Source organism: Sander vitreus, chromosome 2 (genome assembly GCF_031162955.1).
Source record: "Sander vitreus isolate 19-12246 chromosome 2, sanVit1, whole genome shotgun sequence".
In the NCBI taxonomy this organism is placed as follows: domain Eukaryota; kingdom Metazoa; phylum Chordata; class Actinopteri; order Perciformes; family Percidae; genus Sander; species Sander vitreus.
Genome location: NC_135856.1, coordinates 20,768,464 through 20,792,065, shown reverse-complemented (window position 1 = coordinate 20,792,065; position 23,602 = coordinate 20,768,464). Strand labels below are relative to the sequence as shown.

General features: G+C 37.7%; 1 protein-coding gene across 1 annotated transcript; it reads left to right on the top strand.

Moving 5' to 3' along the window:
- Window positions 1–11,715: 11,715 nt before the first annotated feature.
- adra1d (adrenoceptor alpha 1D) lies at window positions 11,716–20,083 on the top strand. Its single transcript, XM_078260882.1, has 2 exons — window positions 11,716–12,981; window positions 19,226–20,083. Exons 1-2 carry the CDS (start codon window positions 12,024–12,026, stop codon window positions 19,774–19,776), a joined length of 1,509 nt encoding a protein of 502 aa, XP_078117008.1. The 5' UTR covers window positions 11,716–12,023; the 3' UTR covers window positions 19,777–20,083.
- The last annotated feature ends 3,519 nt before the right edge of the window (window positions 20,084–23,602 follow it).

Genomic DNA, 23,602 nt, shown 5'->3' with positions numbered 1-23,602 from the left:
TCCTTTGGGATGAATAAATCTATCTATCTAAAATCTGCTGAGAAGTAGGGTAAGCGATGATTCAAGATGGCTGATGCTCGTTTTGGCTCGGCAGTCTTCGTGTAAAGACGACAGTCCAACCCCCTATGGGCGGTTGAAAACATGCGGAAGTAGCCCCTACTACTGACTGTAGTCCATTGCCTCTGGGCAAAAATGCCTCAGATGACAGAAAACGACGATTTTTGCGTCATCGGAGGCTTTTTTCCAGACCCACAATACAGAGATCTCTCATCTCAGGGGGACGTGAATGAGGGAAGCACGGTCATTCAAAAATACTACCGTGTTTCTACTGGATACAAAGCTCAATGCTAAATCGGTGAAGTATCACTTTAATATAGACTATAGGTTATGTGGAGTGACTCAGCCTCAAAAAGTTAACTACGAAGTCTAAAAATTAATTTCAGGATTCTCTTTAGTTTGTTTTCCAATCTTTGCATGTCCTTCCTCCTGGCTATATTTCAAAACGTCTGACCCACCTCAGCATTGTTAGGCCCCAGAGATCCACTGAACAAACATTGTTAGTCATATCCCAAGGTCTTAGCTGTAACAATTGCAGTAATAAGACTTTTTTTTCTATAGCAGCACTGGGACTATAGGAGAGTCTAATTAGCAAACTCTATTCTGTCAAGAATTGCCTGAAAACCCATTTTTGCTTCATTGACTTCTGTATGGATTAATCTTCATTCTCGTCTTGCAGTCTCAGCTTTCACAATATTAATATGAACATATTTGAAAAGCTCTCTCTCTCTCTCTCTCTCTCTCTCTCTCTCTCTCTCTCTCTCTCTCTCTGCATGTTTATAAGGGAAATTCCTCTCTGTGGGGCTTTTCCTGGGATTTTACCATTTTTTTTGGAATGAGAGTTTTGCATTGACATTAAAATAACGTTGCTTGTTTGTTTTTAGACTTCTGAAGTTGAGTGTCATTTTGTCTTGATTTTCATGAGGGGAGGGGAGGCAAGAGTAGCCTAGATATTTTACTGAACATTAACGAACTTTAAAAAAGGTTACTCAAGTAAAAGTAAAAAATACTGTACTGTAAAAAGGTAGGCTACCTAGATAAAATAAAAAAGTAAAAAACAAGTAGGAATAGTAGTAGTTTAAAATGTAATATAGTAGCCTTACTAGAATTATCCAGAAAATAGGACAGAATTCAGACAATTACACAAAAATTATCAACAATTGGCTGCAACACAAAAGCACTACTTTAGGCAGGCTACATACATTAAATAACCTGCAACTTCTTCAGCAACAGCAGAATAAAATACAGATATGTGCCTAGCCTAAACAATATAAACTCGACAGCAGCAAACATAGCCTATGCATTAAAGCAAAGCTGTTGTTAGACACACACACACATGCGCGCGCGCACTAGTGCAACACGCAACGCTACGTTTCTAGGCAACACAGAGGTTGTAATCACCCTCCTCTGTAACATTACAGTAAGTTACATTACATATAACACATACATTGTGTTTGTTGAACTCACCCATCTAAACGTCATTCTGCGAGCTTTGTGCCCCACAAAGTCCTCCACTATAATCTGCTCCAGGTTCAACTTCTTGCTCGTTCATTCTCAAAGCAACATTTTCAACCAGTTAAATCAGTCTCTCTGCCACTATAATAGTCCACTAAGCCTCTCTGTCCCACTGCACTCATCAACGTTTTCAAACACTTTGAGATGAATGAGGCTCTGCACTCACAGTTGACCTGTTCTTGTCCAAAACAGCAGAAAGGCCTCACACACCCCACTGAAAGTAGAAGTTTCCAAGCACATGTTAGCATGTAATATTTTAGCAACACCCAGCATGCACCTGTTATTGTGGGTGTGTTTGATATAGGTCACTACCGTCATGGCCTGGTGGTGATATGGCTCCTGTCTTCCTTTCTCATACACTTAATCATGACTTTTTGACTTATGTTCTTTTTCTATAACTTGAAATTTATCAAAGTACAATTATTGATGCATGATTAATCCTTAACTTATTTTACTGATTGTTTTAAAAATACTAATAAGCACAAAAAGACAACTTTATTTCAGTAACAAGACTAAATGTAATTTGTTACTCCCCTGCCCAATCAGTCCATTAGTAGACCACCTTACTCCCTCACCGTTGTGATTCAGCATTCCTCTTTTGGACCAGTTTGATCCTGTTTTGCCTGCTGCAAAACCTTACCTGCCTTGTCTCTGGCAGGTAACTGTTGCTAGATCCCCCACATACAAAATATCTAGAGTAAATTCCCTACTATATGAGGTAGGCCTATCTAATAGCTCTAATCCAGCGTTAGGGCTTAAACCCCCATTCAGTGGGGATACTGAAAACTTTTACCTTAATGAATTTTGTTTCTTAGTTAAGCTGTTCCCCTAAGTATGAGTGCTGTAACCCCTTCATGTTATACATCCAGGTGGGATCTCTGCTGCGGTTATGATACTGTGTAGGCCAGGTAACATGTGGTCAGTATGTTGCACTCATGGTCATGCCTAAATCTGTGATGTCACACAAGAATAATTTAATGGAAAACTTTACATGCAATAGTATGCACTCTCCCTGCTGCTATTGCAGTTAATACATTAGTTAATGCACTTGTTAATGCTGGTTGTTAAATCCACACGTTGTGTAAACATTACATGCAGCTTAGGGACATTCTTTTATATTAATTTATTTATTATGCTGCTAAACAAAAGACTTTTAGTATCCATGCTTTGGTAATGCATCCACAGAAACATGACAACAAATTGAATCTCCTTTTTAAATTTAATATTTCAATAAACATCATGAGAGATAATGTACTATATGGCTGTGCTGTCTGTGCACTAAATGCCTCACAAGCACAGTTAGTTATGTGTAACTTGTGCTCCCTTTTTTGACAAAACTGTCAGGGTGCACTGAATCTCCAACACATTCCCTGAACTGTAATTTACAGAGTGCACAGAATCGCTGCACGTCTCCAAATACCAGAATTCCAGCACTATTTCACCTGTCCAACTGCTGGCTCTAGTCTAATCTAGATGGAAAATCTCATACTGTGATACTGTATCTGAGAGAACTCCATAGTGCTGTTTCTATTTTTTTGTAGTAGAGTTTTGTGAGCAGAAAAAATCAGGTTCACATAAAAAAACAGAATGTTGAATGTCTATTTCTCTGATGTTAAACCAGAGTTTTTTTTCTTTAAGCTCTGTATGTTACATATGCCACTTTAAGTAAGTCTTTTTTCTCATCAGATGTCAGCACCTTATGCTTATCCTCCTTTTCATTATCTGTACAGTACAAAACAGGCCAAAAAAGAATGTTAGAAGTGCAACCTTCATCTATATCTCATGACTGGTTAATAACATTTTCCATGTGTGTGCACTCACACAGAGAAAACACAGCATGTAATTGAACTGTTTCTTTTAGACTCATAATTTTAGCAAAGCCTGTTAGCCAAAGGGCTTGGGAGTGTCCTCTCAATATATATAACTGTGTTGCCTGTGTTGTGTCATAATTTCTAAGCACTTAGGAAATTTGACATTTCCAATTCTTGGAAAGATTTTATTTTGTCCAACTCACCTTATCCCAGAGCAACTTCAAATCAGTGTGAATTTCAGATTCATAACAAAACACTTTGTTTCTTTTGGCTGTGTCTCATTAGTCTACGCTATCTTTGAAGACACATGCAGTGACCACATTTGGAGAAGGTGCTGCTATCTGCCCCCTCAGGCGTGCAGTGTTTCATGGATATAACAAAGTACAAACACACGATTGTATTGTTTATTATTGAAGCTCTTTGTATACGTGAACATACATAAAAGTATTAGAAAGTGTGTGTGCAAGTCTGTTCATGTGCACCATATACTACAGTATCCACCAGACTGTTGAAGGTTTGTGGCCCTAGACACTTTAATATTGAAAGTTTGCTATATAGTCTGCATATTAAAAACATTAAAAACAAGTTTTCTAAGGTGTGTTTCAGATACTATGCATTATATGCAGTATTTCCAATTGTGTTTTTACTAAATGGAACAATAAATGGTAGGAATACCAGGGTCTAATCCCTTGATTAGACCCTGTGCTGAGTCCCTGTCGATATCTGTTATTTCCCAAAATATCTGAACTAGAACTAAAGCATCCAAACAAGGAGAACAATCGGCCTCTGCCTAGATGTTGTCATTATTAAGAATTCATTCTAGGTTTTGCATTCTTATAGCCTGTATTTCCCCATGTTCCCAATATTGTAACATATTTAGTCCCCCAAATTTGGCCTGAAAATGATCACATCTGTAATGTGACTCTCCACAGAATATTTGAAACAGTGTAACTCATTGCTAATTCTTAAAGCTTATCTTTCCGAGAGATTCAGATTCCCCTGTGTGAGTGCTGGTACTCTGGTCTATCTCAGGTCCAGTGCCATGGCCTCTAGAGCTCTTAGACAAACAGAATAATCTTGCAACATGCCAATCCAAACTGACAATTACAATATGATTTGCATTCTACAGCTGGCATAATAACTGAGTCCTTATTTGACACTGTTTTCAACCATCTAAAGTAGTTTGCCGATGTGCGCGAGCACACACACACACACACACACACACACACACACACACACACACACACACACACACACACAAACAGGCACACACCTCTGAGTCTTGTCTACAAACTTAATAGTTTCAACACATGTTGCCTGTTTGATAAGAGTGCTCTTTGAGGCACAGTAACAAGTAGTAGTTTGCCTCAAAGAGGTGTTTTCAGAAATGGCAGAGGCCATTGAAGTTTTCGGTAAATGGTAATATATTGTAATTTTAGTAATTTTAGCATGTATCCTTTACCTAGCTTGCTGCAAGTCAGCATTCATAAAATCCTTGAAAGCATCCAGAATAAAAAAATTAATAAAACCTACACAAATATAAATCCGATTTTGAATCAGATGGACCAGTTTTGGTGCTCTCATCATTAAAATAAATGCGCAAGACCTTGCCTGCAAGTATGAAAGTAAATATGTTGTGCAGCATACAGTATTACAATAGTGTATACCCCGGATGACCCTCTTCATCTGAAGATAGGTGCCATTTTGTAATGGCGTTAATTAAGCATTGGCAAAGTGTGGAAAATGCATCCATTTCCACACTGTTAAAACAAAGCAGTGAATGCAACACATGTACCCTGTTTGATAAGAGTGCTCTTTGAGGCACAGTAACAAGGTGTAAATCAACACTTTTGAATGCAAAGAGAGTGAGAGGCATATGTGATGCTGCTGGTTTACAGTAAAACTTAAGTCTGACCTTGAAGCAAAGTTGCTTCAATTCACAGCAAAAGGTGCTTGCTTATGCAATATTAGGGCATCCATATATTTTTTTACAAATAACACCAAATTCCAATACAACACATGCTGGTTAAATGTGGCAAACCAAGAAGAAGTATGAGAAACTTCTGACCATTTGACCTTTTTCATTTGAGCCTTTGAACATGTATGAAGTGATATCAAAACATGACTTGTGGCCAACTGAATCCCAGCGCTCTGCAGAGGACTGATAAGATGGCACGCAGTCAAAGTCTAAGGCAGATTACCATATTGAGAGTCTGGGGGGAGAGAGAGAGAGAGAGAGAAAGAATGTGTTTAAGTGTGTGTGTGATGTGTAAATGTGCAAATATCTGGGTAAGATACCACAACAAATGGGACCCAAAATATGCGTAGGCAACAGAATGCCCCTCTTTTCTCGCTAGCAACATCATTTCAAACATTTAAAACCACACACACACACACAGTAGCAGCTAAATCCCTCAAAAGACTTTTCACTTTTACATTGATGACAGACTTTTTGACAAATGACTCCAGATGAAATGCTTATTCAGAAAGATATAGGCAAGAAGGCTGAGAATGTTTTCATTCTACTGTACATCATATCACAGGAAAAACCAGGCATTTTGATAGAGGTCAAAAGCCTCTGATGTGAGTGGGGTGCAGTTGAAGAGCAGGTTGTGTATGATACAGACTTGTTCTTGTGATAAAGCACAAGTAAAGATAACAGAAAGGTTTAACTTCATGGAGTGGTGGGAATGCACTTTGCCGCTCATTACTGCAGCAGTACATCAAAACATCATAGAATACATTTCAGTACATTTCAATACAATTTCGTCAATTCATTTTCATAGGCTAGGAAAGCCTTGTGTTGCCATACCATGAGCCCATTTGCAAGACATGCTGAGTGAGGAAAAGAGCATTTCATGAGCATTTCAACAATATATGTAAGTCAGTCTATCACATGCAGGCTAAGCAGTCACACAAAAAAAGGACCTCCAGGTTTGTTATTTTGGCTCTTGGCACAATGAATATGAAACTAAACAATGGCTATGAGGTAAAAGTGCTGACTTAAATATTTAATTTGTGGGCTACATATCAACCCTATATTCCCATAACTTTAGAGGGCCACAATGTATAGGACAAAGTAAAGTAAACTGAAATATATTTGGTTGTAATCATTCTTTACGATCAAGGACAACCTGCAATAATGCAGTCCCATAGAGATGAGCAGACACTTGGGTCCTCTGCAAGACTTATACAGCAGCCAACTACTCATCCTCATTGTTTTGGAAGCTTTTTTCCTTTAGTCTGTTTTTTTAGCAAGTAAAACAAGTACTCATTTGGATTGTCAAATGCATTCCACTATTTGGCTACCAAAAACCATATTGGTTTCTTTAGCTGTATGTTAAGGATCATTGTCTTGGTGCACTGTCCTAAAAGTGGGTGACTTTATATAGAACTGGATACTGGTGCTACACAGTTAGATACATATGGATTTGAACACCCTAAAACACATATCAACTCAAAAGGTTATTGTATATCAGTGTTGTGTTAACAGCTTGTTTCCGCTGCCAAAACAAATTGTATTGCAAGTTTTAATCAGTCATCGTTGTATTTTAACTATAGCTGAAGTAATAAATTCAGAAAATAATCACTTGAGTGGAAATATTAAATACTCTAATAAAGAAAATTAGCATTACCATACTGTACCATACCATTAACAACCTTTAACTATGATTCATCCCATACATCGTTATCTGAAACACGTTTTTGACAGGCTCATGCTCTGTGACATCACAAACAGCTCTCCTGTCTGCTGTAGCCTAAAGTTAGCTCTGCATGACTGTAAATTTAGCCCTTTCATACAGAGTGGCAGGTGGGCTTTGTGAGGTTGTAGGTTTTTTAATAAATCTAATAATGAGGATTTGCTGACGGTTGAGCAGACTCCCCGTGACTGGAAACATAAGTGCTGCTACCCACAGCCAGAGCACTGACTCTATACTAGACCTATGAACTATGACCTAAGAAGAGTCTATAGGAACACCCCTCTGTTGTGGTATTCACAACTTCGTAAGTGGGAATTTTCTGAAAGCCCTGAGTTCACGAGTTGTATTGTGTTTGCCGATGTTTTCAGAAATGGTGGAGGCCATGGAAGTTTTCCGTAAATGGTAATAAATTGTAATTTAGTCTTTTTAGTAATTTTAGAGTTTTTCATCGTAATTTCATAATACGTCTGAGGAAAATTTTGATATTCCCAATGGCCTCATCTTTTTCCTCTGTCATTATGCCTTTGCATTCCCTACATTATGTTACCCGCTATCTAGCTTGCTAAATGCTGCTCTTCTCCCTGTACACCAAGAGTTGCACCTCAACTCAAGCTTCTGAAGTTCACTGACAACACCTCCCTCATCGGACTCATCTCTGATAGTGACGAGTCTGTCTACAGGTCGGAGGCTGACCCCCTGGTGAAGTGGTGTAAGCAAAACAACCTAGAGCTCAATGCTCTAAAGACAGTGGAGATGATTGTGGACTTCAGGAAGAATTCAGCCCCACCTGCCCCCATCACCCTCTGTGAGTCCACAATTGACACTGTGGAGTCTTTCCGCTTCCTGGGAACTATCATCTCCCAGGGCCTCAAGTGGGAGCTGAACATCAGCTCCCTCGTCAAGAAAGCACAACAGAGAATGTACTTCTTGCGGCAGCTGAAAAAATTAACCTGCCAAAGACAATGATGGTGCACTTCTACACAGCCATCATCGAGTCCATCCTCACATCCTCCATCACCATCTGGTACGCTGCTAGCACAGCCAATGACAAGGGCAGACTGCAGCGTGTCATTCGGTCAGCTGAGAAGGTGATTGGCTGCAATCTTCCGCCGCTCCAGGACCTATACGCCACCAGGACTCTGCAGGGCTCTCAAGCGCATTGAGCGTGACAGTCACTCATTTCGGTCTTTTGTCACGCAGTCCCGCCACACATTGTATTTCTCACGCGGAAAAACTATTTATAATATATTTAATATGCCGCAGCGCCCAAAATTTCTCTGGCGCGCCGCTCTCACTATGGCACCGGCAGGAATCAAGCGCGTCTCCCCTGGAGTTCTTAGTTGAGCCTGCCACTTATCAGCCAATCAAAAAAAAGAAACAGGCTACACAATAGCCAATCAGAAAATAGCACTATTGTATCTGGGTAAGATTTAACACAACAACCAATGAAAAAAAAAAGCATAGAGCAGCGTACAGACACTTCCCTAAACGTTCGCTCATTCAGAGACCAGAGACCCAAACGGGGCTCTGTGTCTGTCAGACGGTCTGAGATCGACCATATCAGCAAAGCAATCATGTAATGCACAGCAGGCCATGGTGCAGGTAGATTATTTTCTGAAATATAGTGACTATTATAACTTTATTTTTCTCAAACACAGATATATTTTGAATGTGCACAAAGTTTTGAACATGAGCAGAAATCTTGCTCAAACTTAACAATATTACAGTCCAGGGGTTTATTAATAAATTAAAATGAATTAGTGTATCATTGAGGTGAATAATTGTCATATGCACATTTAAGGAGGTTACTTCCTCAACAAAAGATGCAAAAGAGAAGGGAAGAGTAAATGATGCCTAGTGGTTGTGTGGTGACTCAGATATAATTACAAAAGTCGATCTACAGGAGAATAAATAGATGAAAGCAATACAGAATGTCTGAGAGCCTTATTGCAATATATTCCATTATGTTTTTATATTTGGATTATAATCTGTTTCCCTTTACATAAAGATATTTCCAGCATAAATTGATTCAGAAAAAGGTAGAAATAAGTGCATAAAAATTCACCAGAATGCAAGAAATGAAGTGTTTAATGCTCAAAAAAAAAAAAGTAATACATACTGTGTATATATATTTATACTTATATTGTTTTGTTCTGTTTAACCTCTTATTTTAGAGAATGTGTGACATGCACCTACAACACCAAAACAAATTCCTTGTATGTGTAAAAAACGTACTTGGCAATAAAGCTTTTCTCATTCTGATTCTGATTCTAAATATTTAGCCACAGTAGCTTCTAGATTCCTACAGTACCGTTAATGTTGCAATTGCCTAGCAGTGGTGTTCTCAAGACTTAACTACTTGAACAGCAAGTATATCGTGTACATGACATGCCATGTCATAACCACAAGCTGATAAGTTTTATTTGAAGGAAGCACTAGTTTGCTAATATATCTCTAATATGTCTGTGCTTTTCATCCAAACTAACGCAGTGGTTGGCTTTATGGACAGTCAGTCTGCCACTCACAAATAGTAGAAAGCAAGAATTCAAAAATAAACATTGGCATTGAACATTATCCAGAGTTTTGAGAAATTGTCCATATCGATATTCTCAATTGAAATTTTTATATTTTTGCTGCATCTGTTTTTGGGATCCAAGAATGTGAAACTTGTCTCCATTCTTTATCCATCCAGTAATTATGTTTGCTGGTGTGTAATCAGATTTACAGCCTAATGTTTTCTGAACCGCTCTAACACATATCTTCCAGCATTTATCTCCAATAAGGCTATACAAGCCTTATTGTAAGCTCTAAAGAAATGGATGGAGACCAACAAATACAAAAGGTGATAGTTGATATTACTTAACTTTTGTCAGACTTATCTTTTGTGCATTTATATCAAAACCAGTTTCACCACTGATTGTCACAATAAATCATATCTGGCTATCCCATCAATGCTTCTTTTTAACTGATTTTACAGTTAAAAAGTTGAACATTTTGCAGGTGAATTTGCAAGAAATTGCAATGTGTACACTCAGGCTCAGGTTATATCAATTCCTTCCAAATCAAAATAATAAGAGATGACGTGCAAACCACAAACAACATATAATAGTCAGTCAGCACAAATGGCAGAGAGGGATGGCAACCTAGGGAGAAATAAAGGTCAGAAACTGACGAGGTTACTGACTGATGCACTGAGGTTTAAAAACAGAATGTAAATTGCTAACCCCAACCTCTAACCTTTAACGCCTGACCCCTAACCCTAACCACAGAGCCCCCCTACCCTCCCCACACAAAACAAATCCCAATATAACCCCTTGGATAAGGTAATATTCGATCAACATGCTGATATAATATCTTTGAATACTTTTAATCATTACTTGACTGAAGTCCTTCATACATAATACACGGTGGAGATATATGTCACCAGTGTTGGGGAGTAACGGAATAATGTACAGGCGTTACGTATTCAGAATACAAATCATGAGTAACTGTATTCCGTTACAGTTACAATTTAAATAGTTGGTATTTAGAATACAGTTACATTGTTGAAATCAATGGATTACATGACGATACTTCTCTGTTTCACAGGTTTATTCACTCTCGCAACTCCATGCATTTCCCAGAAGCCCCAATATGAAAACAAAAAAATTAGCTATTTGCGTGATCACGTGCGACTTTTCATTCTCCTACATGCTGATTTACTAGCCCCAGAGCCGTTGAAAGACTAGCCCCGTTTGACATGTTAGCTAACGTTAGCTAAAATTAGCTCATGGTAGCTTAGACTGCGGTTAGATTTTTGTAGTATCCAGTTCGGGACTACAAATACAAAAATCTATCTGCTTGTTTAGGTACACATGCAGCCAGTTGGAACAGAAGAACACACCAGAATAGGCCTGTTTAGTAAGCTGTATGTGATGGCCGCATTCCTACTTATAAAATGCAATTCAATGTGGAAGTAATCCAAGTATTCAGAATACGTTACTCAGATTGAGTAACGTAACGGAATACGTTACAAATTAAATTTTTGGGCATGTATTCTGTACTCTGTAACGGAATACGTTTTGAAAGTATCCTTCCCAACACTGTATGTCACAACTCGCTGGGCTGATGTTTTTCCATGCAGGGATTGTGTGTCTGCTCTGTGACTCTGCCTCTTGAGCTTTCCTCTCTTACAGGCTCCCCAGTGGGTTTGTACAGGCATGTCCTTCTGCTTAAGATATGCACACAAGGCATGGGGATGACTGCTGCAGTGTCACTGGAAAACTTCATAGCTTTGCCTGAAGGCACTCAGTTTTTCACTCCAGTGGTCAGAGCTGGCTTGTTGGTGCCCGGTGGCTGCTTAGATGCTCTGACTGATGCTGCTTTGTCTTATCTTTGCAGGATGGATGATGATAGGTTGTTTTGGGTATCTATTAGGGCATTATAAGACTATAAGAAGCATAGATACAAATATGTAACACATGTAAATGAAAACAAGTCAGAGTAATAATAAAAAGTGGCAGCCATTTTCAGTTAGTGTGGCGTAGAATTCGTGACTAGCTTTTAAGTGACGATCTCTTGTGGAGACTGTGAACGCAACAGTAAAGTGTGACGTGTGGGTGGAGCTGTGGGTTCAGACCTGTTCCAGCTCTGACTCTGTGATCGCGGAGTTGTTGCCACTAGTGCAAAATCATCGCAAGGAAGAAATGCGTGGAAATGCAGCTAAATGCATTTATTTATTTATTTATTTGTCCAGAATCTAAACCTCAATTGTTTTTTGAGTGAGTTTTTTTTTTTTTTTTTGCGAACAGCTTCACAGTCATTTGCCTATATGGACTTTTCTTTGTTATTTTTATTTTTCAAATAGTATTTGAAAACTGACGCACTACCTGAAAACAATGCCCGACACACTGCTTTCTCCAGGAAACTTACTCTAAAGTTCTCTTTATGGCGTTTCAAAATGACAGACTCTAACCTTAGGAACGAAAGCAACTATGGGATCTATTTTGCTGAAGCTTTCAATGGATCTGTTGTGGACCAAATATTTCCAAACGACAGCATCACGACATGCCAGAACTTCACAATGGACTCACAAGTTGTCGGGGTTGGGATCTTTCTCGCCGTTTTTATTTCGGTGGCAATTGTTGGGAACATTTTGGTCATTCTGTCTGTGGTATGCAATAGACATTTGCAGACTGTCACAAACTTCTTCATTGTCAACTTAGCCATGGCAGACCTGCTGTTGAGCATTATTGTGCTGCCTTTCTCTGCATCTCTGGAGGTTCTGGGATGCTGGGTGTTTGGCCGGGTGTTCTGTAACATCTGGGCAGCGGTGGATGTGCTCTGCTGCACTGCATCCATCCTCAGCCTCTGCGTCATCTCCATCGACCGGTACATAGGTGTGAAACACTGCCTAAAATACCCAACTATTATGACAGAGAAGAAGGCAGTAACTATTTTAGTGCTAGTTTGGGTATCATCCACGGTCATCTCTGTCGGACCGCTCCTGGGATGGAAGGAACCGCCGCCGGTGGACGACAGAATTTGCAGCATCACAGAGGAGCCGGGCTACGCGCTCTTCTCCTCTCTTTTCTCTTTCTACCTCCCGCTCATGGTCATTCTCATCATGTATTTTCGGGTCTATGTGGTTGCCCGCAGGACTACTAAGAGCCTAGAAGCGGGCGTCAAACGAGAGAGAAATAAGTCGATGGAAGTGGTCCTCCGGATACACTGTCGCAGCGTGCTGGAAGACGCGCGCCCGACCTGCTCAAAAAGCACCAAAAACCATCCGTTTCGAAGTTCGCTGTCAGTGCGGCTGATGAAGTTCTCCAGAGAGAAAAAGGCTGCTAAAACCCTCGCCATCGTAGTGGGGATGTTCATCTTGTGTTGGCTGCCTTTTTTCTTCTTTCTACCGATGGGTATGTCTTATAACGTTATATGTCTGTTGGTCCAGCATAAAAATGTGTCCCAGTTCGTCCATTGCACTTTCTAACATAATGTGTACAGAAAAGGAATTTAATTTTTTTATTTTTATGTTTCATATACAGTACGCCTATACAGTGCTGCTCATGAGTTTAGGAACCCCTGCTAAAGTTGACTAAAAAGAGGAATACAAAAATCATCTTTTGGAAATTGATCTTAATGCCTTAATTGAGGAAATAAGGAAAAATCCAACCTTTAAGGACACAAATGTTCTTTGTGAATGAATAATGTATCATAAATAAATAAATGTTCTTCCTTAAAATACGTTTAGACACCTCTATGTTAAATTCCCATAGAGGCAGGCAGATTTCTATTTTTAAAGGCCAGTTATTTCGTGGATCCAGGATACTATGCATCCTGATAAAGTTCCCTTGGCCTTTGGAATTAAAATAGCCCCACATCATCACATACCCTTCACCATACCTAGAGATTGGCATGGGGTACTTTCCATAAAATCATCTCTCAATGCAAATCAAACCAGCTATTAGGCTAACTGAAATAAAACCATGCCAATCTCTAGGTACTCTGCCTGCCTCTATGGGAATTTAACATAGGGGTGTACTTACTTATGCCCCTGTATTTTAAGGAAGAACATTTATTTATTTACGATACATTATTAATTCACAAAGAAAATTGGTGTCCTTAAAGGTTGGATTTTTCCTAATTTCTTTAATTAAGGCATTAAGATCAGTTTCCTAACAATGATTTTTTTATTCCTCTTTTCAGTCAACTTTAGCAGGGGTTCCTAAACTGATGAGCAGCATTGTATGCTCCCTGTCAGATGTGTTATTCTTACGGACATCAAACGAACAAATTGAAATTTGGTATACATGGCTTTTACTTACGTATTTGAATTTAGGATTCATCACCTGGACTGATAATATGGTAAATCGTTTGCAGTGATATGAGATGTGTTCTGCCTAATGAATGTAGATGTGAGTAATGGATGTAATTGCGTCACTTCAACTTCAAGTAATTCAACTTTTTCAGCCTGCAGCTCCTCCTGAGAACCACGTAGATTTCTATTCACAACAGTATAGCTAGGCTACTGGCTACCAGTATTAAACCAATACTACAGTTTAAGAAAATGTACAACATCAACTACAAAAACATGTACAGTAAGATTTGGGCATAACAGAAATGAGAAAATACCCTCATGGATTTCAGTCTGTTTATTTTAAAAACCATGCCAGGAATTGATCAAAATTGTTGTTTTGGTCAGAAAAGGTCAACTGCAATGTGACCATTAATGCGACTTGTTTTCATGCCTTTCATTTTTCAGATGGCTAATATCAAGAGCAGTCAAAAAAGACTGACATTATTCACTAATAATGAGCACTCTAAAACTAAATTTCCCCAGCATATTGCAGTCATCACAGCTGCCCACTCCAAGTATGTTCTGCAGGCTACCTGTTTTACTCACATAATCACATAAAAAAATGATATACAGATATTTGTTTGTTAAGAGTTTTGTTTCATGACTTACATGTGTAGCGGGGAAGTTCACAGCTAAATTATAACATTCAATTTTACTTGTATGTATTGAAATTATTTAAACTGAAGACTAAAAGTAGGTGTTCATTCTAAGAAAAAAAATGTAAGACCACATTACTGAAAGGATGAAACATGGATAATCACGAGATGAGAAAAGACCCTTTAGTGGGGACGACCAATGCAAGTCTTTATGGATTATACATAAATCAAACTAAAGAATGCTTCATGTACACAGCTGCACTAACAGAAAGTAATAGTATTAACAACACACATACACACACCCCCACACACCCCCACACCCCCCCCCTCCCCACACACACACACACACACACACACACACACACACACACACACACACACACGCACACACACACACACACACTTGGTGGCCTCATACATTTTAATTTAGCATATATTTCACATAGTTAATTGTGAAAGCCATTAAGAACAAATCACCAGTATCTTATCAACTATAGCACTTACAGCACTTTCATTCTTACTGCACCTCCAGATTTATTGAATCAAATTATTACAGCAAAGCTTGCAGGGACAGAGAGAGGGTGCAAGCAAGGAAATGGGACCTGTTAATCACTTTATCTACTCAATGGGAGTGAAAAGGGCAAGTGTATTTGTATCCAGAAGTTCAAGATAGATACTCCTCTTGTGAAAATGAGTAAAGACAAGAATGAGTTTCATTGTACAAATCAATACACATTATCTGCAGTATCTTAATAGATGTGATGTGATTGCTAACACATCACACATCTCAGACATTTTAGCATACATTTCATAAATCTTATCTTCCTAATTTAACGTTCTTGCCAGAAACCATCTGTTCTGCAGAATCCCCATAGACATTCTGCTCTGCAATCCGACCCTGATCTTTGACTTCCCCGAAGGAATTAGTTTAAACACAAAGTCAATACAGTGTTAACATGTTTTATGGCTTCACCTATGGGGGATTGCTGTTTGTTTCCTAAAGGACTGATTGACAAGTGTGGAATAGTCATAACCTAGCCCTGCTCACCCATACTTAGTCAGTCAGACAGATTGATGTTGGTACGTTGTTGAAACACATCATTAATGAGTAACTTTTGTCTGAGAGGCAGACGTACTTTTAGCACCTCTTGTGCCAATCAGGCTCTTTCTCTGTGATGATGCAAATCTAGACAGAGTAGACTGAGTTAAGCTCCAGAGAGAGCCAACACGATTTGCTTATTTTGACTCATGAATACTAGAAACTTATGGAATAGAGTAATAGCCTTTCATATTTAATTTTCACAGTTAACTTTTTAGCATGAATTATTCAACAATGTGTATAATTGTGTGGTTTTCTATTATTAGTTGCTGACATAAATTCAACCATTATAAAGGCATGGTTTATAGTTGACTTTCCTGTTTTAAAGGCATGTTGTATACTTAGGAATAATAAAACAATACACTTGGTCTCATGGACATTACAGTGTTTTGCAGTAAATTAATAAATAGAGAAGTATTGTCCATAAGAAAAATGTATCAATATCATAACACATTCTACTTAATCTTAAAATCTTACTGCAGCTAGTATGCTTAGATGGATTACAATTATAATCTTGTATTCAACCCATACAATTTACATTTGTGTGTATTATACTTGCTCATCAATAATTCAAGGCTTTCTCTCTTTAAAAGATAAGTCTGGTCTATATTTTTTAATTGTCAACAAATCCCTTGAAAATACCGAAACCAACAATTAATTGATTTGACTAACAGGTATTGTAGCCTGTGTAGCCAAAGTGTGATATCATTTATCTGTGCCAGAGACAAAGTTGTTGTCCAAAAACTATTAAAAACACATCAGTGAGCTGTACTGCTGCACTGGTGACATGCTCTTTTATTATGATGCACATTGGCACTGTAGTTTTAGTTTAGTTTTGTAGTAGTTTTAGTTTTGTTTTAGGAAATGGTTTAGCCTTTAAAAATAATGAAAGTATATATTCATGGTCGGTAGGAACAAATGGGCTTGGGGCAGAAAGTATTGACCGACTAATTCATTGTTGGTTTTGGTCTTTTTATGGAATTTGTTGACAATAACCAACTTATAGAATATCATTAAGAATAGTCTGATATCTACTGTAATACGTTTTCTGGTAATGTAAGTAGCACTATGGCTACTATGAGCATTACAATATGTAATTTGGTTAACATGGCTTACTATAAATGCATACAAGTTATGCAAGTAATCAGTGAACTATGGCTTGGTCCTTGGTATGTTGAGGTTGAGTTTTAAAAAGCCTTCAAATGTTGATCTTCACACAGAACATTAAATGTCAAGGACATAATTCCCTAAGCTCTGTAACTGTACTGATCAGGATTCTGTCTGCTCACACAAAAGATATGTCAAAACATTTTGTCTGAGAAAGTGGACAGGTCCCCAGACTCCTTGATTCATTCATGTACTACGATATGAGCCAATGTGAACTTTAAAAAAAATCACATCCTCAGAAAAGATATAAAATAGCAATTGTCTTGCAAACATCAGACTTAAATGATACTGTTATCTAAAAGGCTATAAAACACCAAAAATATATTAATTGTTGATGCTCGTGCTGTTGTGGTAGTGCGTCAGAGTGGTTCATCACTTGCTGTCTGCCTTTAAGGTGATGTCATTTCAATGAGAAGAATCAATAGAGGCCATTACTTCCTTTAATTACTTTATTAATCTTAATCTTTTACCATGTTGAGCCAGAACTGGTTTACAGAAGTGTCTTTTAACATAAAGAGCCATGTAGCAGATGCAATACATTCCAAATACTGTTGCAAACATGCTGCAGAAAAGGTAAAGTAAGAGTGAGAACTCTGTCTTATAATACAGTTTTGTCTCTGAGTTAATGGTACAGTCAAGTGCACAGTATGTTGTTGGTAGTCGATGTCAAAACAGCATGAAACCATTACTTTGAAAATCACATACAAGCCATTTCGTATATTCCCACATTGTACTAATAGAATTGATATGATAATGGACTTCTGGGCCCCGGCAGTGCAGACTTGACATTAGCACTGTGACATGTTGCCTCCGTGTCCAGGTTAAACAATTGTGTCAAATCCAAGCCAGGGGAGACAAGAACAACTACAAAGCAATAGGAAAAGGCAACCTTCCATTAAAAACAGCATGTCATTGCATGTCATACCAAAATTGCAACAGCAAGAGACAAAATGAGCAAAGCAGCTAGGGCTTGGGTTGATAGTAAGCAGAAAGAAAACTGACCTTTGACCGCTAACATTTATGTTCTAATTAATAGTAAATTACCATTCTGTAATGTTACATGTAAGAACGTTAAACGGCCTCAATCCAAAAAAAAAAATGCCTTTAGGCAATTAATGTCCTAGAAAAAGTCTTAGCTGTTCAATAATTTAATGCTCCATCATCCCAAAGAAAGCTGATACTGGGAATATTTAAAATTGTCCATTGCCGGATTTTCCATCATACTGACACTAATGACAAAGACATGGTTTGAATAAATCAAGCCAAGGCATTGTAATGCATTACACATAGAATCAGGTACTTCTACAATGTGTCTGGGCTGACTCTTTCAAACACCTCACAAGACAGTGTATATCCTACCTTATCCTCACAGAAAAAGCATACACCACAGGAACATTTCAATCCACTTGTGCATCAATTTATATCACTCAAGATTTAATTTAAGTAATTAGCACTAATAACACACCATCTTATAATCACAGATTCTACTCAAGCAAAAGCATCATAAAAATAGTTGTATGCATTGGGGCACTTGGTCGAAGCATGCTCTGCAAAGATCTGTCTCCGTTAATAAAAGTCCACACAATGTCAGTACCCCCTCTGTTCCCATTATCAATCACAACCAAACAGCTACTGCTGAACAATAAATCATCACACAAATAATGCTGTGAATACCCTACTGTCAGAGGGATGACAAATGAATATATATGTAGCATAAGCATAGTACCAGTGGTGGAATGTAACTAAGTACATTCACTAAAGTACTGTACTTAAGTACACATTTGTGGTACCTGTACTTTACGTCAGTCTTTTCTTTTCATGCCACTTTCTACTTCTACTCCGTTACTTTTCAGAGATAAATATTGCACTGTTTAATCCACTACATTAATCTGACAGCTTTAGTTACTAGTTACTTTACAAATTAAGATTTTTGCACACAAAACACATGCAGTTTATAAAATCTGATGTTTTATTATAAAAGAAACTACCCAGCAATATATAGGCCCACACTTACAGCTGATATGATTAGAGGATTAAACATTTAGTTGATTGACAGAACTGTTTGGATCATTTCCAGTTTCTGAAATGTTAGGTATACTTACATACCTTTACTTAAGTAACATGTTAAATGCACTTTTACTTGTAATAGAGTATTTTTACAGTGTGGTATTAGTACTCTTACTTAAGTAAAGGATCTGAATACTTCCACCACTGCATAGTAGACCTCTACATATGCTTAATGCATTGATTGTTTCAGATTCAGGCTCACTTCAACAATGCTTTCCTATTACTGTAGCTACATTTTGCTTCAACTGTTCTTGATTTTGAAATATAATTTGTGAAAATGTTCTTGGTTTTTTAATGGGAAAATGAAAACAGTATACTGTACTTGTATTGTGCATTTACTCACAAATCTTTCTGTTGGCTCCATTTCCTTCTAGGTGCATTATTTCCGGCACTGAAGCCACCGGAAACTGTGTTCAAGGTGGTCTTCTGGCTGGGCTACTTTAACAGCTGCATCAACCCAATGATCTACCCCTGCTCCAGCAAAGAGTTCCAGCGGGCGTTCACTCGGCTCCTCAGGTGCCAGTGTCACCAGAGAAAGAGGGTCCTGCGTCGCTTCTATGACCAGAAGTGGCGGACAGCTGTCAAGGGAATGTCAAGGCAGCAGAGAGAAGACTGTAAGCATGGCTATGCTGTGCACGAATCCTGTGGCAGCTCTTTGTTACACAAGGGGAAAGGGCACTCACTAGGTTTCAAGAAATGGAGCCTGTTTCCACCACTGCAAAAATCTTCCTTCCAGCTCAAAGAGAAAGTGAACAATCTGTCAAATAAAATCAAGGGAGGGCCGGGAAAAGGGACAGCACCTGCAGTGGGTAGGATTGATATAGTAGACACAGTCTCTATGGGGATTTACAACTCCTGTGAGCAGAGCAGTTATCAGTTCTATGATCTGGCAGACTGCTATGGCCTGAAAGAGACTGACATTTAGAGGGCCACCAGAGAATCTTTTTTTTATTTTCAAAGGGGCATATTGGACCAACATGCAAGAAAGACTGTGATAGGACATAATTTTATGTTCACAAAACATCTGAGAATCAAAGCTTGATTAAAGCTGTGGACTGATAATGATGGCTTGATAACAGCACAAACAGGACTTCAACTTTTATCTCAAAGCCTCATTCCCATCATGTTTATTTAGATGAAACATCTTGTGAGCTGCTTGAAGCCACTTTTTTGAAGTGGACACAAAAGTAGCAAAGTCCTTGGACTTGCTTTGTCTGCTGTCACTTGGAAGCACTGTGTACAATTGACAGGCGTACTCACTTTCAACAAGACATTTAACTTAAGCCTCATTATTACTGCTTATTTCTTTAAAATCTATACCAGACAGTGTCTCTGTCTTAAACTATTAGCTGGCTGATACTATGTGATGACTGGTGACTGCTTTGTTTGATATTCAGCTGATTTTAAACAAAGAACTAAGATTTTTAAAACTCTAATAGAGCGAAATAAGAGTTATAAGTGCAATTGTTTATGTTGCTAGAATGTCTGGATTAAATCAAATGTAATATGTCAGAATAAATCATGATATGTCATCTTGCATTTTTTATTTGGACAAAGCATTGTTAAAAATAAGAAGCCAGCTAAGAATACAGATGCTGCAAAGTATTTATTCTAACCGTTGGATTTATAAGCTAAGTTGGAATTGATATGTACACTTGTTTAAATAAAAATCCACGTGTCTACTTGCGCCTAACTGTAATTTGCATTGCCAAGTGAGTCCTAATGTGAAATGAACATGTATTTTGGTATTTTATGATGTTATGTTTGTTTATGTAAGATGAAAAGAGAAATAAAAAGGAGAAAAAAAAGTTGAACCATTGACTCTTTACTGTTTACTGTAGTTTGATTTATGATTTAAAAAAATAAAACAAATCCGCCCCATCCAGTAGATGTCACTATTGTTTTGGTTGTTTTCCCTCCTGCTTCTTCAGACTTATGCTTCTGGGAAGCAAAATGTGTTTTTAGACAACATAACGATGACATTGATGGAAATAAATCCATATGATCTGTATGTGTGCATCCCAATGTGAACAGGTTAGTGAGAATAGGCTGACTGACAAACAAATGCAAATAAAGATTTTAAGAATGCAAAGGGAGTGACAGTCACATTCACATAAGGCTGGAGACTGCAGGCAATGTAGAGAAACAGAGGGAGAGACTTGTTAAGACTAATACAGCTCAATTGCTTCCTGTTATTAGCCTCTTTCCCTTCTTAAACGTTTTTAGGGGAAAGTCAAACAGCTGAACGCCAAAGGCACATGACCAAGTGTCCGTATTTTACGCGATGGGAGAGTGAGAATGTGTTGCAATTTGTAATTATATTTTTGTTATCATCCAAAACTAACACAAGCCATACAAAAATCTCCATGAAGATAAAAAAAGTGATGAAAAACAAAAAATGGACACCCCATAAAGAACTGAAACACTGAGTGGACAAAAACATACTACCTGCTGACAATAACACTGATTTACAAGCACTGCACAGCATCCAATATAGCAGTGTTCCTAATATTTGTATTATATGTGATTTGGTGTATAGTAGACCTCTGTTAGTCTATTGTACCAATAATATTGGTCTTTCTCTCATGTACCATAATGTGAAGCAAAACACATACAGGTATATATGTATTAGCCCTACACCAAACTGTCTTCAAAATATCCTGACAAATGTTGAATACCTATTTTTTATATAAATTTACATTTTATCAGTTGTGCATATGAATGAATTCATAGTTTGTGCAAGATCAAATCCTAATTTATTAAATGTTCATTCATGGATTTAAGGCTTTTTGTGGCATCATGCAGGGTGCATTGTCTATCATTATTTCATAACATAACCCATGCTTTGTAGTAAAGATTAGAAGAGCAACGTGCAAGTGAAATTTACAGAAATGTGACACATTTGGTTCATGTCTGTAGTATCGTTTAGTATAAACACATTGTGGTCATTTCCCAACAAACTTTTCAAATTCAAACTAAATGTTAAATGTTTATTGCAGAATAAATAACATACTATGGTGTCTTTAAAAATGAAGGTGGAGTAGGCCTAGTGTATTTTAATTTTTGTAAAAGTGTAATAACAAAAGCACGCTGAGAGAACACACACACACACACACACACACACACACACACACACACAACACACACACACACACGTCGATTATCCAGCAATCAACAGCTTGAGGTTTCATATTACTTTCTGTTCTTTTTGCTGGGGCTAAACTGTGCTGTGACTCCTGAATTCAGTCTCTCCTGTCTTAGACAGCGATCTTTTCATAAGAACAATCAAAACGCAACCTCATTTCGTATTCCTATTTTTACCCAATGACTACAGCTAGCAAGTATGTTTTAAAAAGTAATCCTGCCTTATGATTTCACAATGACCACTGTTTACTACAACAATCACAATAGCGAGGCAAAAAGGGAACAGTTTTATTTATAAAGCACGTTTCATACACAGAGGTGGTTCAAGGTGCTGTACAGAGTATTATAGTATGATAGTCTTGCTAAAAAGTACTAATCATTTGTCTTCTGCCCATCATACCTCATCTTATCTTTGATTTAATAACACACATACTGAAAAGCTAAAAAATGTTATGCTGGTCGTGTAAGTCGGTGTCACCACAGACAAATTAAATTACATTTAATATGAAATTAGTAAACTTAGAGTGAAATGTGATGAATTTTAATAGCAATTTCATGAGCATTATTAACATAACATTTCAAATTTGCAGAATGTTTTGCTCATACATATTAATTCCATTCTTATAAAGAGGTAAGCCATCATAATATTATATGACAGAAATAAATACAATAGGAAATAATTTGTCATTTATTTGTCCTGAAGATGTATTTTACAATGCAAGATTAGGCATTAAGTTATGTTTATTGTAGTTTTTCACCTCAAGAAGCAATGGGATTGGGTGTCATTGAAATAAGTAAAGTTTGAGCTAAACTTGACAAGAGCACATTAAAGGGGGCCAAGTATCTATATTTTAATTTTGAGATATTCAATAGTTTATTAGCGCAAGAGTTATTGTCAAACTGTAAAAGTCTATATCAACACCGAAATACACAAGATAAAAACTGCTGCTGCACTGCTAATTTTTTAAGCATACAACATTTCAGCTCATAACAGCAGCTGGCCAACAGCTGTCAAAATATCAGATTTTACATTAGTCACTGGGCTTTTTTACAAGTTGCTTGAACGATAGAGATGCTATTTACAGGGTAATGGGTACTGTATTTAATATGGTTTTGATTTATCCTTGTGTAACATAACTAGTAATTTGCCAGATTGGTGGATCAAGTTGATTTTATGTATATTTGATTGGGTGTAAGATAGCCTTTGATTTTAATTAAGGAACCTGTAATTCACAGAATTTAAATGTTGCTTATTGGCCCTGCCCAAAGCTGTAGCCAACAACCACAACCATTACTGCTCCTACTTAACTTGCAATACGCACCTAGGGCAATCTCAGGCAGTTATGCAGATTTCCAGTGTAAATATGAGAGGCACAGTTGTGCTTTCCATTTTATTTGATATCTTAAAGACTTACCTTCAAACGTGCACCTTCACTCGTATCTGCAGGTTTCATGAGGATGTTTTTTATTTTCCTACAGTTGTCCAAAGACCTGACACTCCTGTCTTCCACTTGACCTCTGTGGTTTCTTGAAGCTGCTTCTCTGCAAAAGTTGCAAATTATGTGACACCTCTTTTTAGTAATGGTACTGAGACATAAAAATAACAA

Coding starts and splice junctions, on each gene's coding strand:
- adra1d (XM_078260882.1), top strand. CDS start 12,024: ATGACAGACTCTAACCTTAGGAACGAAAGCAACTATGGGATCTATTTT. Junction 12,982..19,225: donor TTTCTTCTTTCTACCGATGG/GTATGTCTTATA, acceptor ATTTCCTTCTAG/GTGCATTATTTCCGGCACTG.